Raw genomic sequence first — 16949 nt, 5'->3', positions numbered from 1 at the left:
AAATTGGTCTTCAATCAGCTTTAGATAAAGTATCTATAAAACTTGATGATGAAAGAATTAATTAAATTTGTATTTCTATTTCTACGAAGCCTTTCACTAACTTATCCTTATAGCTTCTCGTCTCAGTACTCAAATATTCACTTAAGCTGTTATTAAAGCGGCCATACCCAATTTTTTTTTATATTTTGTAGCCTCGATAATTCAAAATACTATTAGCGTGAACATCCGTATTTCAAATCAGTGATAGATGAATCTATTCATGTAGAGAAAGATCCGTAAATTAATTAAATAAAAAAGCAGAACCCAAATTGTTTCTATAAGCTAAAATTGATTACGGTATCTTTAATTTTTTTCTCACGGAATTTCTTTGATAACTCGGTTTCCCAATTTTCCACTTAAGACGGTATGATAGACTACCTTTTTCACTCGTTGACTATTTTAATTATCACCAACTTTAGTATGGGCATCTAGATTAATAATGTGAAAATCCTCTACTTACAGAAATATCTATTGAATTTGACGATAGAAGTTATCGAAATTGATTTATGTTTCTATAACTATTTTCAACTTCCGGTAATTATATAAACTGCCTCCGTTTCTCTTTTCATCTGTGTTGGTGTTATGTATCTATATTATTATTTTACTCGTAGTTGCTCTAAAAGTACCTTTTAAATTGGTTCCCTTTATTCACAACTGGTTGTAATAGCTTGCGCTATTACGCTAGGTCCCTACTTTATGTCGTACGTAGGACGAGTCTAAATAAGTGTACTTATTATGAGCAGTCAGGTACGCCAACATGGACTACAACACTTAGTTACACCAAGTTCAGTACAGTATGCACTCCAGTTGACCGAATCATCATGTACTCACTAATTATTAGACATCCTTACAGCTTTGTATCAATATGACTTGGCGTTACTTCCCTACACTTGTGCTTGTATACCTCAACTAATAATACAACATGCCATCATGATACGTGAACTTCGCTAACTATATTTACAGCTATGGTCTAGGCTGTGCTATTTCAGATAGTCAATGTTTACATATCCACATTAAAAGTACAGAGCGATTCCATATTAATATTAAATTTTTATAATATTTCATATTGATATTTAATGTTTTCTTATCTAGTTTTACCTTACAATTATAATTACCTATTTTTATAACACTATACATATCCGCAGGCAATCACAACATAATTTTTATATACTTTATCTAGGTAATAATTTTTAAATGTCGCAACAATTGAATATCAGTGTCATAATGCACGATAAATTGACCCATTTAGAGGAGAGAACGTTTGCATTAGATAGTTGAGGCGATTGATATTAATCTTCTATTTTCTATAGTTATTCCAGTACTTTTTTTAAAGCGTCTCTTCATAGCTTACACTCACTATTAATTGCATAAATTATCCTTTATTATCTTTTGATTTCTCACCGATAAATATTTAATAATTTTAACTAATTAGTTCCGGTATTTCCTTAACATATAGTAATAGAATAAATTTTCTAGGTAAGAACTCCTGAAATAGATAAATAATGTACATAATACTATATTTACTTTATATCTTTATCGTAGCCAGTTTAATTTCATAGTGTCTCTCGTCTTAATCCTATCTTAAACAAAACTGAGCCTTTATAATCACAGGTTTTACCTATGCTTTATATAATCGATCATTTGAGGTAACCCTATCATCGATATCTTCTTAATATATATATATATTATCCATTTATAGAGGGAAAGATCTTTAAATTCGACAAAGAACGTCCAATTCCATTGCTAGAAGATATCTATGAAATGTTCCAAGATAAAGACTATCTAATTTATACTGAAGTTAGTTATACCATCGTTACTAATTAGACATTAAAATATCAAGACGATTTCATAGAGGATCATGATGACTTTCTATCTGCACTATGTAATAAAGCTGTATTTGTTTCCTTCCCATAATTTCCTTTAATGTTTTAACCTATTTAGATTATAGAATTCATGATGTAGTATTACAGTATTTTGAAATGGACAATTATATTCTAATTTATAAGCACACATAAATGCGACAGTGGACAGTTTTGAGCAATATGAAATGTTAGTTAGCATTTTTATTCTTTCTAATAATTACTTTAGCCATTTTAATTAAAACAGAATATTATCATAAAGTAATAGATATACCAATCCCAGTTCATTTGCAATTAAAATATCTGCAATTGCACGGTATATTTCTATGTACAATTACACCGTTATAGGCAATTCTTGTTAATATTCTAACATTTACTTTATCATCTCTTTTCACCTTGATATAAGTTTATACGCGTATATTGCAGAAAATTTTTTACTACTTCATTTCATTAATATTTTTCATCTTTATCAATCCTTTTCTCTATTCTGTTCACTAGATTAAATCAACTAGACGAGATGCGAATCGTAAACAAAACGCAGAGGCTGTTGCTAAAGCAGTAGTTGACATGATCGCCAAGTATAATATGGAAAAGAAAGTTTTTGTCAACTCATTTGATGCTTTTACAACCGCAGCCGTTAAAAAATTAAACCCTAATCTTGTTGTTGGTACATTCTTTTACCTTGGTGAATTTGATCAAGATTATGACGCAAAAAAAGAATATGGTGGCTTACCTGATTTATCCAAATGTCTACGAGTTCTGCCCAACGGGCCTAATTTTACCGAGTATTTACTCATGACAGGCGCTGTCTTGAAAACCTATCAAGGAGCTTTCTTCGATATCGATTATAATATGTATAGTCGATTGATGAAAGAAAGCAGTCTACAAGGGCTGGAAAAATATTACGGCAATAAAGTTAGCGCAGGTGCTTGGACCATTTACAAAATGACACTATCAGAAAAGGAACTGAAAGCTAGTGATACCCTAATTAACCAAATGATTGGTTGGGGATTACAAAGATTAATCACAGATGATACCGACCGAGTCGCTAAATTACTCGGAAGATACGATTCAGGAAGTGGACGCTCAGCTCAATTCCTTTCAGCGACAATCCTGTTATTCATAGCCGGATTGGTGCGATTGTTAATCTCTTAATAAGGAAATTCTTGTCTTTCCTTTCAGTATCACGATTTAATAGATTGCTAATAATGGAAAGTTAGTCTGAAATTTAGTCATTGGTTCTGTAGTTCTAGTCGTTTAATTTAATTTTATGATTTCATGGTAATCAGTTCAATCCTCCATAATTAATTGAATGAAACACGCATATAATATTTTGATATGTATTAAGTAATGCCAATTAAACGTTTTTTGGACCTAACGATTTATTTCCTGTCATTACTTTTTTAAATTTATACTTTTAAAATTTTTTGTGCTTATCAACTCATATAGCGTGAGTATTTTAGTAAATTTAGTTTCGGAATAACATATAGTATCATCGCTTGAATACATAGGACTTTGAAGGCTATAATTTATTCCTGTTTTTATTTCTTTCATCTTTATAATCTAATCTGCAGTGCAATTTAATCATTTGTTTGCAATTATGAATAAAATTCAATTTTTATACTACATGGAGCACCTTAATGTTTAGTTATATTTTATTTTAAGCGTGTCTACAGCTGATACAGAGTAGATATTGTAAAGTAATCAGTCATAGAAGAGGGGGTTTATCAAAACAGTATAACACATTAGCTACATCAAAGTCTTTTTTAAGATAAAGAATTTATTCTTGAAAATCTCGTATGCCTAAGTATACGAAAAAAGATAATTTAAAACTTCTTACAATCGCTCAGCAGTGCTATAAGTCAACTTTGAGTATTCAAACCTGTTGTTCCATAAGCAGGTTAAATCAGTTCATTTTATAGTGAGACTCTATAGAATAATATTACTACACAAATTAAACAGCTGCAACCGTAAAATAAACCTAGATGCTGTATTATAAATCTAAATTTATAAAATTCTAATACTAAGCAGTTGCAAATCCATTTTTCTTCATTGGATTTGTATAAAATAATTCATTCATTACATAGTTGTATTAATACCCTTAAAGGCCTGAAATATATGCCAATTACTAATTATCTGTCATCTATATCTTGCCTTTACACAGTAGTTTTAATATATAGCAGAGTATGTACAATATAAAATATTAAACTAGCATTCATAATATGACATAACAAAATTATTCAAGTACTCTGAATAAATTGTAATGCAAACGTTGGAGCGTTATCACGAATTCCTATATCATTCCGTCTTACTATAAAAATGGTTAACAAACATATACCATACCATAATTGTCCAGAATATAAATACATTTAACTGTAAATAATTTTATTATTAAAAATATTAATAATATCTAAAATAAATTGCCTCCAACCATTTTTTGTTCGTATAAACCGTCTACGAATAAAAACAGCTACTTGACCATTTGGATAAGTTGATACTTTGTGCAATTAATCCTCCACTTGCCAATCCTGCAACTACGAACCTAATTACCATTACCATAAAAATTGAACTTAGTTATCGCAAAATTTTTGCATCCTTCTTAGCGTTAATTTAAGATCAGTATCAAATAAGAATGCTAAAAGTATGATAATCACAAGTCTGCCAAATATCTGATGATCAAAATCTCAAGGAATGCACACTGAGTATAGCGAATGAATTAATTCCATTTCCTTTTAATTATCAGTTAATTATTCCGTATCGATATATATGCAGTAGAACAGGTGTTTATGTCACATTACAATAACACCAGTAGCGATACACTCTTCTATAGCAGCATCTTAAACTATAAATATTTATAACGATTAATTCACCTTTCATCGTGGGATAAATCAATAGCTCGAACGCTACTATCACAGTTAGTCATTGAATGACACAAACGTAAATTACGCAACTGCCAAATTTCGATGCACTTTCGGAATCCACCAGCAATGATAAATTTGCCATCGCTACTTAATTTCATAGCCTAACGAGAACACAATATAACAATCATCCTAGGTCATTCTAATAATTAGTAGTTTCCTTAAAATATTTATTGATTAATAGCCCAATACACATCAAGCAAAAAATTTTGCTAATTTGAATACGTACTAGTATTCGTTCCTCCAGTTCCCGTTCATATAAAAGTTTACCATTAGCGGTAAAAACTATTAAGTAACCCTTATTATCAGTGAAATTGACAGCAATCGTGCCATGATCAGAAATGCAAATTTGGAATGGTCGCTGGCAATACAAGGGTACGGACATCACGTGTAACAATTCACCAGATAATGTATGTATCAAACATGGCCCGCCTATATTATAATTAGATGGAGAACAATTTATAGCAGTAGCTTCGATGACTAATGAAGTATTTACGGATATTTCATTATTCTCAAAAGAAATTACCTATTGATCCACTGGCAATTAATCCTAATTCTCCATTGCATTCAACGCAAACAACTCCATTTTCATGGCCAGTTACAATAGCTCTAGGTGCACCAGCGTCTCCTAGCGAATGCCAATACATACCAGATTAGCAACTGAGCATCAAGACAGAAATCAAAGATATTCATACAAGTGGTAGATGAATTAAAATTATTTTAAGTTTACCAATAACATTATTTTCCCCAACAATTCTCTCGCGACGTCCATTCCAAGACCAAACCAAAATTGTAGCATCTCTCGATCCCGATACGATTATTAAGTCATTGTTATCGGATTGAATATCTACCGTACTAGATAAGCATGTAACAACATCCCAATGCCCAAATATACTTTGAGTCAATTTACCTATATTTTTCGAATAAAATACATTGATATACCGTTTCAATCCTGGAATAATGTTTCACTATGATTATTCTAAATGTCATTATAATTAGTTTTACGATGGTAGAGCAAGAACTATAGCAAATTCTAATATCATGAAACTGCATTATTGCATATAAATTACCGGTTTCTGTCGAAAAGCACTTAAAACTTTTATCCCAATATCCACAAGCCAAAATAAATCGATTCTCACAAATACAACAGAAGCAATGTGTTGATGGCGTAACAGATTGATCCATAGGTTCTCCTAAACGTCGCTGCGCTAGGCCACTTGGTGTAGCTAATGTTATTTATTTAAGCGTTAATAAAAATAAAGAAATAGCTTTTAATATTGAATTTTTTCTAGACAGTTAATTATTTCATAGTTTTGTTTTGAAAAAAGTAAGACTGTAGTTTTTTATATTAAAAATTAACTTCGTAGCAGGTAAAAGAGATAATGTATTATTATTTACTTAGCGCTGGATCGATTTCAATCCCACCACCTAGAAAGTCATAGTACCGATAGAATTATTGTTAGTATAACAACGTAGGTACTCCTATTTCAAGATATATCTATAAATGCAATAAATATTTTAGAATCCTATAATTAATTATACCACTGGTCGACATCATCCATTTGTTAACGGCATAAACTTGATTGTAACTAATAGTAATCACTGAAGCGGACATGGAAGAAGACTGGGTACAACTCTTCACATAGGCTATCGGAACATTGTTCGTAACTACTAAATTCATTGTAATTTCTAAAATATGAAAATATCATGAAATAAAATTTTAAATTGCTTGTATGTCTTTTAAGTTATGATTGGGTCAAAGACAATAATTTAGCCTGGATGCGTATCAATAATGATAATTATTAGGAAATCATATCTTGTATAATTACCTCTGTCTATGTAATCCTTAGATTGAGACTGTAAAAATAAAAGTATGTGCCATGATAAACCCGTTTTCATACTTATGATATTAAACACTTTTTTGAAATAAACAACAAGAGTGAAGGTCACTATTACCTTCATTTGACGTGGTGGATGAGGTTCCATGAACAGTTGCGATGGAGTTTGTCCAAAATTTCTTATTTGCTGCTCAATTCCCTGTATTTATGTAAAAAATTTATACTTAACGGATCCAATAAAAAACTTCACGAATTGGTTCAAAAACAATTGCACCAAAATAATTATCTTATGACTAAATACCGCTCTCATCACGGGATCTTGTATTGCCTGAAGATCGCAATTTCCCTCATAAGTCAAGTAATAAAACACGTTCATTGACGAAATTGCTTCAAGACCTAAGTAACATCAAGTTCTAAATGTTAATTATAATAATTAAGAAGATATATTGCATATGGTAGCCATGATAACAATTGCACCTCTTTGTTTATAACCAAATATTAAATCAATCCATTCATGCAAGTGTTGTGAGACATATTTTGATTCTAGGGCCTAACAGCAACGTATTATAAAATAATTACTTATTATTGTAAACAGTTGTATATGACAAGTCAATTAATGGGTCATGTAAAAAGGAATTAAACTATACAAATAATTATTAAATAAAAATACAATAAGCTTTATGACACATACCATCCTGTGAATTTCAATAAAATCATGACAAGATTTAGCCCAAGGTGGTAGTTTAACATGATTAACGATTTCATCCTCACTTGTAATTCCTAGATCAAACTGAAAATGCATTTACTGTTACTAGTCTTTAAATTCTCTACGCTAATTTCATTCAAATATGAACAGATTTTGCTATCATGAACCTGTCAATATGTACCTTATTGTTGTTCAATAAAATGTCCGGCTGATAAAATAGTTCTGGGATTAACTCCTAAGGTTTTAAACAAGAATAGTTTATGTTAATTAGCGTTAAATGCGGAAGTAATTTTTAAAGCTCCCTATGAAGTACCTTAACATCTGCTGTATCTTGCTGGCAATTCTCCCAGGCTTGAGCAACAGAACTAAAGCAACGATCTGGTGAATCAAATTTATTTCCTTGCATGTTTATAAATAGCGTTGAAAATGGCTCCTGTAAATGTTAATATCAACAATGATTGCTAGGATTAATGATTCACTTGGTGAAAAATCATGCCTTTAATAAAGCTTACCATGCGTAAGCAAAAAGCTAAGACGAATCCTGCCGTTGAATAATGTGTGCCATAGTGAAAAGCTGGAATTTCATCATCTTGCCATGATTCATATCTATTCTTAAACTTATTACGCCTATGCGGATCTAATGCTCCAACAGGCTTTTATGAAGCCATTACAAAATAAGATATAGAATATGTCGTTAAATTCACATGGTACATCGACATTAATAAATGCATAATTGGACATTATCGTACGTCGCCAAGCTTAACAGCTAATTACAATTATTTTACCTTAGATAAGTCCCGATAGTTAGCAGGATCATTTAAATCAATTTCATTCGCTTTGTAATTTGTTAATATCCAGGGAAATATGGGATATTGATTTAAGTCATTATAAGTTCTACCTAAAGGGTTAACACCATTATAATATGCAATATTCAATTGACGACAACCGGAATTAAAATTTTGAATTATAAATGTTCTACCTGCAATAGTGTTCAAGAACATAATATATTCAAAGTTGCTTATTTCTTCATTGATCCATTTCTGCGTCATATTGCATTTACGAACAAGTCGACTTGGAATTAACGTGCTTGTTGCCCTAAAAGGAGCATAATAAGACATTTTAACCGACAGAACCAATCAAAATAATTAACTATTCACGATTCACACCGTCATTATGAATACTTTTGTCATTTCTAACCTGGCTCGGGGCGCACCATAAATTTTTCCAATACCAATTGATGGTAAATTGTTAATTACCTTTTTAACTGTTTGGCTATCAGCAAATTTGAACATAACCGATCCTAAAAGGTTTTTTATAATTATATGACGTTACTTATGAAGTAATATGATTAACAGCTAAGAGCAATAAATTGCATGAATGAAACCATACTTCTGTTTGCGAGAAATATTTCAATAGCGCAGTTCTGCAATAGATAACGACGACTATAAACAGCACGGATTTTATCAAAACTCCATCTCCCATGAATGTCATTGACATAAACTAGAACCTGAAGTCAAGAATAAATTTTGATACATTGTCCATTAAACAAGATTAAAATCGAATTATTGACCGCGTTCTATTTAAAAGTTATGATAATTAGTTAATGAAATAATTTCTCATCGCTTACAATACGTTTATTACATCTAATTTGTTGTCATATACGGAAAGGCAAATTTCAGTAGAACGATCAAAACCAAAAAAGTAAGTAATATGTATTGCTTATGATTATTAATCTATCTAATGATGGCATTAAACAACTTTTATGTCGCTATATCATATTAGCGACCATGCCCAATTTAATCAAGCTACCAATGAAACAATAGCTTGAAATCGATTTTTAATAATATTTTTTCACCTATTCTCGAAATGTAAGCAATGTACAATTGCATTGTGTAAAAGCATAAAATTCAAGTATAAATGATGTAATCCATACATTGTTGCCTGCTTAAACCGAAATATTATCAGGCATGTACTATTTGATTAAACATTGTCCAACGTGTTTATACATTTCTAGTCCCATGCAAGATATAATTTAATTTATCGAAACGTGAATAAATTATAAATACACGCGTAAATGATACTCAAACTACAACCGCACTCTACACTGGTACTTACCCTTGGTGTAAATATATTATTAAAGCATTATCTGAATGCTTATGAAACAATAAATTAGTCAGAGGAGCTTTTTCTTCCATATTAATATTAACATAAGAATGGTTGGATAATTTGATTTTAATACTCAAGATTCGTACTATTATGACGTCAAATTATCAGTTCATCAATCAAAAGAATAATATTTGACTGACATGGAATCTTTGCGTCAAAAAATCTTTCAAATTCTAATTCATGATCTGTATAGTACAAATATGCCATCAATTATTCTTAGAACTTATGACTATGTGTCAAATATCAAAGAACACAACGGTTTACTGTCATAATGACCTAGAAAGTCCATATAATGCTAACATTAATACAATGCTAATTTTTCCTTTCAATTAATAGTAACTAAAAATAGAAATCTTAAACAATCGTTAATTGTATTCGCAGGTAATGAAATCACAGATAAAAGGCAAAGAAATAGTGAAGTCATAATTTACAGTAAATTATAAACGACTACTGTAAAAATCATCTTTTTCCTTTGATGTTCATAACAACTGATTGATGAAAAGTAAAAAAATGACTGCGGCTATAATGGTTATCAAAATTCAACGGAACTACGTGATAGCCAACAGACTTCCGCACTCAGTTGACCTTACCAAATGATATGCAAATGCATAATTTTCAAATATTACTCTTACTAATTAAGATCGAGCGATAGCAATTGTCAGGTAATAAAATTAAAATACGGTGCAACAATGTATTAATTCTCTTAAGAAGAATAACATAATATTATCTTGTAATAAAGTAACAGTCCATCTATTTGAACAGTATAACCACGACCATTGCCAACCGAAATAATATAGCCTTAAATGTAATAGTGGACCCTATAAATGCTAATAAAATTAACATCAATAGCATAATGATATAATAAAAGAACTTAATTATTGTTTAGATGTGATAGAAGGCGTAAATGACATGTTAGTAATTGAATTATAAATTATATAAATAAAATAGATGACACTGATTAAACCGATTATGTCAAGTGGACAATCGACACGATGAGTTCGTGAATAGAATCATTTTCTATTCGCATGCTAATGTCATATTTAGAGCAGAACTATATTTTTACTTTTCGTTGTCGTTTTGATCATAGTAGACCATTCTGTTGAAGTAAGCAAATTGGACTATAACGATTGATAAAAACATAGTGTGGAATTGCACTAGATTTATTTCACTCTGACATAAAAAGTAAAATGTAGCTGAACCCATCAAACCAATATTAATAACCTTTTTCTTAACATCAACGATATAACCGATTATCATTCAGTTGGATTTTATTATTTAACTTAACTGCGCCTAAGGCAATGAATAATAATCTGCACTAGTAGTCATAATATCTGAATATAATAAGAAGTCATCAATAGCATCTAAGTAATCTAATTGTTTCTTGTATATTCAAAATAAGTAAGGAAATGCATTTCTTTAGGATGGTAGAGAAAAACTAATAAAAAAATCATTAGATTTCGAAATGATTACATGTCAAAATCGTTTCCCAATTACCTCCTTTCGAATTCCAAGTTACAGGAACTTCATAAAAAGTCTGATGAATGCACTTCAACCTTAAACTAGCTCAGTCAATTTAATTATTATTAATCAAGTTAAATGGTCAGCCAGTTGAACATCTATGACTCAATTTCTCTCCATCTACGTTTATAAGTTTAAACAGTATCCAATCTAATCCCTCAAGAACCTTGTTTGCTATTCTTAAACAGTAGTGAAAGAATACATAAGCCAAGTAAAGAGAAACAAATCGTTAACTTGAAAGATAAATATGGTAAACTAAATCTTCTTCATCGTATATTGTTCCAATTAAACAAAAGCCCCCAAGAACAATATAACTTAATGACAATGTCAACAAAATGGCCATAAGGCGATTGGCCATTGGCATTTTAATCAGAAGTAATATATAATTCTTGAACATAAATATCGTCGATAGATGTAGGTTAAGATTATTTCTACTTGTGTCGTATATGCGTGTGGAATATATTTGTTCTTCTAACGCTAACTTAATTAACGGTGATCAACATGCAGCTACTTAATTCCAAGTTTAACAGCTCTACCATGGCGGATGCAATATTGAAGGATACTTCACCAGCATTTTACTATCCTAGACATAATTATCTAGCTCAATACAGTAACGAGTTGACCACATCTGTTAAAACCGTATTCCCAATAACCAAGAAAATTCTCCAAGAAGTCGAAGCCCAAGATGCTCGATTTATCTCATCATTTGTTAAATTAGAAAATCAATATGAATGCTTAGAAGTCATCTCGAGCAAGCGATTCTTGGCTAAACTATTTTTAAATCATATGGGTGTTTTAAATTTTATCGACAGTGGTAGTCTACCAGGTTATGCATTTCTCAAACTCAGTGATGAAAGAAAAAGATCAACATCGTTGTGGACAGAATTTATTACAGCATCGGGCTATCTGTCGGCTAAAAAATTAAGAAATAAGTTTCATAACTTGGTGACTAAAGCAATCATACAAGCTAAATTGGATGATACGGTGACTGTTATTGAAGACGCTGGTTCCGTTATCCTCAGTATTAATCATGAATATATTATTGAAATTACACTAGCGTTTATGTGCTGTGGTATCTGGCCGCGTTGTGCTTCGACATGGCCACATATGTATGCTCTGTGGCCGTGTCCAGATATGGTCTATCAAGTACGCGAAATTGGATTTCATTTACTAGCCAATGGTACACAAGAAAAACATACTACATTATCAAGTAATGAGAGCGAAGCATGGTGCATCTCATTCATGGAGATTGAAGATAAATTATTAGAAAGAGGATGTAGACGACTGTGTTTAACTATTTTAAATTATTTGAGAGATACACATTTAAAATTGCCTGGCCAACCGTTACAAAATTATCACATGAAAACTATCCTGCTTTATGAGTGCGAGAAGCATCCATTTGAACATGAATGGATGCCAGATTGTATTCAAGATCGACTCAAAGGAATATTTTTACAGCTTGTTTCCTGTCTACAAAGCCGATGCTGCCCACATTACTTTATTCCTAAAATTAATTTACTGGAGGGATGGCCAACAGCAGTATTAGATATAGCAACTAAACAGGCTTGGCGTATTACAAGACAAATCATTACTAACCCAGATCAACTACACCAAATTAATCAAGAATCCATTAAAACTTAAAATGTACTAATATTAATTATCAAAACTATCCTATCCATACTAATAAATACATATACAAATACGAACATAACCTATGTAATAATGACGGTGATATTAACTATACGTATAACTATATTCGGCGTATACTCTCAATTTATGCTAATTCGAATATTATTAATTGACCTATTCACATACGCGTATGCTCCAAATGATAAATATACATTTACATACAATATCATATCATATATATTGAATGGAATTTTCTGATTCTAACCTGATACAAATGTATTTACATATTACTACTATAATTTATTAACTATATTATTTAACCAATACACCAGATCCCCGGGTAACAAATTATCACTATTTATCAACTAAATCACGTACCAGCAAGGGTCCAATCGAAATTTTATGCTATACGTAAATATAACCTGATTGTATGTATCCAAACTGTTTATGCGTTTAATCCTTATCAATCAATTTGCGTAATAATTATTTATTTATTAATTTATTATCATCACTAAACAACTTTCATTAAATCTTTAATTCAGCATTTTACGTGTTTTCTATCTCTGATTCTAATGGACACATTCCGATAGTACAGTAATACTTTAAATAAAATTTATAGTGAAGACCTTCATTAACCGTTTAGGGTAACTACACCCCTTTTCTGTTATCATTATTTGGGTTGTCGTAACTAATTTTTAAGTCAAATATTATCCTTAAGACTTCCTTGAATAATAATCCGCCAAAAAATCCTTCACTGCGCACTATCCGAAAGTAATAGGGTTGCATTTCCCACGCTATCAACAACACATATTATGGCCATCACAGACATACGTCTAAATGTTACGTTTAGGAACAAATGATGGCCAGACAGTTGTTGTTGTGACATGATGTTCATGACAATAGTATGTCGCGTAGGCCAACGTTTTTTGTCTCTACTAGACTATCACTTGATTTTTATAGATATGTGTCACCGACCAAGAAAATAATTGTTTTTGACGTTGTAAAAATTATTCATATTTTATATTATTAACGGTATTGTTAGCTTACTACGGTAAAATAATCATTAATACTTTGATTCTGACACTATAATTTGTATTTGATCGAATAGGTAAAAAAGTAAATTATAGATAATCCATGGATACATTAGAAGTTCCGTTATTATTTCATTGTTATGGTAATGAAATCAGCCATTGTTGTTTCTTTTAATTTGCATTAATTACAATCATATCGTATTTAAAAGTACTTGGGCACTTCATTACTATTCAAGCTATAGAGACTACATATGTTGCCATGGATGAGAAATTAAAATTCTGTCATAAAGGATCTCCTTACATTGTTAAAACTATCTGCAAACTATGACACTTAGTTTACAATTTAATTCACATGAACGGCAGCCGGTATTAAGATACAACAATTAAGAGCAGCGCAGCAATAAAAAGTACCGTAATACTATATACGTGATAGCTTGCGCAACAGGGAAGTTCTGAACGTAATTTCTTATAATCTATCGTATATGAGCGATTTGCAGAAAGTACTTGATTATTAACTTTCTGTAGATATGCTTTTTAATATGCGTAACTTAAATAAAGGAATTAGCTGTCTAAATACTCTCAATTATATTTAATTAATTTTAAATGCAACAAGTTGTAATGTGCATATTTGTTAGTACAAGCTCATCATATGCTTATTATGATTAAGGGATTAATCTTACCTGAGGGTCAATACTTTTGGTTTCCACGTTATCGTCATCAACAGTAAAGTATAGCGTTGAAGTAGTTAACGTTAAATTGCCTGGTAGGACTACACCCGGTGCGAGCATACTACATTCCACAGCGCAGACTATAGGTCCTAAATATTATTAAAGTATCACATGATGAAGAAGAATATCTCTAATGTTTATTTAGTTAATTTTCCTCATAAATAGTATTTTATAACTAAAAAATAACTATAATAACGGTTAACTGATTTTTATTTTCGTTGTACCTCCTAATCCAAAATCTAACTCAGGAGAAGACACGAATTCTGCATTATTGTCATCAGGAATATCGAATGATCTGTTGGATTCGTCATCGGTATCACTTGAAGCCGATATTTTTGCCCTGGTTCTAAATAGCTGTCGAGCTCTCAGAGCATAAGAAATGTTGGACGCCTTCTCATTAGAGTCTTGGCCTAATAGATAGTAAAATTTTAGCGTACAAGATAACAAATGTACAAAAAATGTTCATAGCAGAATCAGTTGACATTACCCATATCTCGCAGATGAGACTCAAGCGTGGCCCCAGGATGTGAAGATCCAAACGGATTCGGAACTAATCTAAAGCGCCTTCTCTTCGTGTCTTCCCATCTATCCAGACATAAGTATCTAATAGCACTAATACATGAAAAATACAGCGTCATAAAAGATTCCGTTAGATATATTCCTGAAATTAGAATGCAAAATTTTAAATTTGGCTTACTTTTCAGCCTTCTTATCTCCTTTCCATACTCCAAGTTCATTCGTCAGAGAATCATAGATCTGTATTTTCAAACATAAATAATTGATATTTTAATTTCACTTAGATAGTATGCAGTAATTGGTAGGAGTAGCAAAGTCAAGTCTAGCAGGTTTATAAAAGTCATAAAGTGCTGAATACTGAAAACAAAGTATCATAGTTAGTCCGGAAATATTCCCAATTTAAGTAACCTTTTTCCATAAGTATTCACCAACATCTCGATGACGTTTCTTAATAGAGACAAGCATTCGATCGTACTGCTGAGCTTCAGTAATGAGTTCTTTAACTGTATCTCTAGATATTATCTACGATCATTTATACAAGCATATCAGCATTACTAAAACAACAGCCGAATTGAACATTTACATAATTGCAAGCAGATACATTAGAGACATTTTCTATATACCTCAAAAGCTTCTCGTTTCGTAAATTCATCAGATAGACGATCATCTAATATCACTTTTGCTTCTTTAGCCAACGACATAATTTGATCACGAACGGAGTGAGATATTATTCTATGAAAATATACGAAATTCAATCACAAATAATTTCTACCAAATATCTATGACGAATTTAATAAAATGTAAATACTCGTTCATACCGTCCCTCGTTAATTAATTCAATAAACGCCGCACCAAAATATTTTTGAAGAGCGATTTGCCATTCCTATATATAGTAAGCACATTTATTATCTGAATACGTTCGACAGACGAGCAATAACATTAACTTTAACAAATCAAACTGCAAAACGAAACCTGAGAGGAAAGGAGCATTATCAGCTCTACTACTGGTTTGCCACTTTTCAAGGAATATATACCTGATGATAATCACAAATACAATCATTTTATATTAAATTTACGGTTCTCATTGAACAATCGAACGATAACTATTCACAATTAGAGTAGAAACCTTCTCGTAGAAGATCTTGGCCGTTAGAGCCAACAAATGTACGAGATAAGTAAGGATAAAAATCAACCATGGCCTCTTGTATGATACCAACGCAGTTGCCCATAGAGCTCTCCATTAAATCAGTAACATCAATAGGCTTATTATAATTGCTTTTATTGTCAACGCTAGAGATAGCGAAAGCAACGTCCGTAGAAGCTTCAACTACTGAACTGTTAGTCACCGTTTGTGATGCAATAGACTCTGCGGCAATATCTGAAATTTGGTTTTGTGATAGACTCTCAAGCGATAAGACAGCAGCAGGAACTGCAAGTTAAATTTCAAACGCGTTAAATCTCACCAATATACACAGTCGATCACTGCTAATATGCTGTATCTATATAGCAATGCGAACCAGGGACTATGGAAGAAAAGAGAGGGAAAGGAAATGACTTTTCATTGACAAGAACGTAAGGGTCGATTTTTTTGTCAGTTACTTTACTATATAAGTCGGCCCTTATATTTTCATCTATGAAAAATCAGTTTCCCCCTTTTCCCTCTCTCTTTTCTTCAGTAGTCCCTATGCAAACTGACGCAATAAACAAAACATGATGAAACAATTGAATGCTGTATCTTACCCTTGACTGTATCGATATCTTCAGCATCACTAAATCGACGTTTAATCGTAATTTTGGCGTCAGTTCCTAAAGAGCTAGAGCCCCAAGTATTAGCTCGAGTTCTTGGCTGGATGACGTCTAAATTTAAGTTCCCGGATCCCTCACTGGACTGAAGCTTCTCGGTCTCATTACTGCTAGTCTGCTCTATTCTTTTCGGAGGGTTGATGCTGTCAAGAATTTCCTTGTATTTCGCAACTGTAACTGAGCTAATAAAGAATAGGA

General features: G+C 31.6%; 2 protein-coding genes across 2 annotated transcripts; one reads left to right on the top strand and one right to left on the bottom strand.

Moving 5' to 3' along the window:
• Positions 1-774: 774 nt before the first annotated feature.
• TRIADDRAFT_56747 (expressed hypothetical protein) lies at positions 775-3053 on the top strand (the record flags this gene model as incomplete). Its single annotated transcript, XM_002112987.1, has 3 exons — positions 775-786; positions 1741-1836; positions 2397-3053. The coding sequence occupies 3 exons, from the start codon at positions 775-777 to the stop codon at positions 3051-3053; spliced, it is 765 nt and encodes a 254-aa protein (XP_002113023.1).
• Positions 3054-4352: 1299 nt separating this feature from the next.
• On the bottom strand, positions 4353-16201 carry TRIADDRAFT_25672 (uncharacterized protein; the record flags this gene model as incomplete). The annotated part of the gene is made up of 28 exons (XM_002112546.1): positions 4353-4440; positions 4769-4920; positions 5046-5248; positions 5343-5441; positions 5547-5726; positions 5887-6042; positions 6151-6213; positions 6359-6487; positions 6706-6853; positions 6956-7050; positions 7132-7204; positions 7346-7444; positions 7542-7595; positions 7674-7793; positions 7873-8013; positions 8146-8258; positions 8340-8455; positions 8558-8660; positions 8750-8867; positions 14385-14521; positions 14657-14794; positions 14920-15044; positions 15130-15188; positions 15357-15457; positions 15559-15680; positions 15767-15831; positions 15921-15982; positions 16060-16201. Coding segments are annotated over 28 exons (3201 nt in total), but the record flags the coding sequence as incomplete, so codon positions are not given.
• Between the last annotated feature and the right edge of the window lie 748 nt (positions 16202-16949).

Source organism: Trichoplax adhaerens, genomic scaffold (genome assembly GCF_000150275.1).
Source record: "Trichoplax adhaerens TRIADscaffold_5 genomic scaffold, whole genome shotgun sequence".
NCBI classification, from domain to species: Eukaryota; Metazoa; Placozoa; class Uniplacotomia; order Trichoplacea; family Trichoplacidae; genus Trichoplax; species Trichoplax adhaerens.
This window is presented reverse-complemented; position numbering and strand designations above follow the sequence as displayed.